This window comes from Emiliania huxleyi (assembly GCF_000372725.1).
Source record: "Emiliania huxleyi CCMP1516 unplaced genomic scaffold EMIHUscaffold_9507, whole genome shotgun sequence".
NCBI lineage: Eukaryota > Haptophyta > Isochrysidales > Noelaerhabdaceae > Emiliania > Emiliania huxleyi.
This window is the reverse complement of record NW_005194947.1, coordinates 1-1,174: the sequence shown is the minus strand read 5'-3', so window position 1 is coordinate 1,174 and position 1,174 is coordinate 1. Positions and strand designations below refer to the sequence as shown.

The following is a 1,174-nucleotide window of genomic DNA, read 5'->3' as shown; positions in this document are numbered from 1 at the left end:
TTTGCGAGGGACGGTGGGTCGGGTGAGTATCTCGCGCGCTCGCACTATTTCACGTTATATGAGGCACTGCCCTTGAGTGCCTTTGCAGAACCGCCAGCGGCGGTGGTTGAACCGTTCGCGGTTCGAGCCGGGAGCTTTTGGCTCCAGGTTCGGAACTCGCGTGGAGGGTTGCTTCGCGGTAGCGAACGCGAGCGGCGCAAGCGCGCGCGCGCGCGCGCGCGGCTGCAAGGCGAGGCGCAGGCGCAGGCGCAGGGGCAGGCAAGGCGAGGCGGGCGGCGGCGGCGCGCGATCGTTCCTCTTTTTTGCCCGGGTGAGGCGTGGCGAGCGCGTCGCGTGGTGGATGACGCCGCACGCGGAGAACCTCTTGGTGACCCACCGCGGTGGCAGCGAGCCAGAGCAAGCGACCTGCCGCATGACGGGTGGACCTCGAAAAGAGAGCTTTTTAGAGTAAACAAACGCCACATTGTCGTGCAGGCGCGGCGCACGCCGCGCTGCACCAGGCCCGCCGCTACAGGATGTCGTGCGCCTCAAAGGCGCGGAAGAGGCGGCTCGCGACGTTCTGGACGAGGACGCCGGGGTCGTTTTCGATGATGTCGGTGAGGACGGGCTTGAGCCGGTGCCGCTCGACGAGCAGCTTTGGCGAGCGGTGGTGCTCGTAGAGCGAAGTCATGATGTCGAGCAGCAGCCGGCGGACGAGGGCGTCCTGGTGCCTCAGCCGCTTGACGAGCGACGAGACAAAGGGCGAGACTCCGGCGTGGCCGGCGAGCTTGCCGAGCGCGCGGTTGACGGGCGCCGAGTTGTACACGATCTGACGGAGCGGCTCGAGCATGTTGACGAACGAGTTGTTGCCGCAGTCCATCACGCCCTGCAGCGCCTGCACGCCCTGCGGCCCCTCCATCACCTGATACGATGTGAAACTAATCATCTCACCGTGTCTCCTCTGCTCGCCCTGCGGCCCGCTCCCTCACCTTTGAGACGTACGCCCCCTCGTCGAGCAGCCAGACCAGCAGCGCGTCCAAGGCCGCCTCCTGCCAAAACTCGGTCGCGAGCAGGCCGAGGTAGAACTGCACCCCGCGGTGGTGCTTGAGCTCGGCGCGGGCGCGCTTCGACGCCTTTGCGATGTCGCACACGATGGGCAGCGCAAACTGCTTGAGCGGCGACCCCTGCTCGATGA

General features: G+C 66.7%; 1 protein-coding gene across 1 annotated transcript; it reads right to left on the bottom strand.

The window, feature by feature from the left end:
* Window positions 1-508: 508 nt before the first annotated feature.
* On the bottom strand, window positions 509-1,174 carry EMIHUDRAFT_125387 (hypothetical protein; the record flags this gene model as incomplete). The annotated part of the gene is made up of 2 exons (XM_005756702.1): window positions 509-901; window positions 969-1,174. Coding segments are annotated over 2 exons (599 nt in total), but the record flags the coding sequence as incomplete, so codon positions are not given.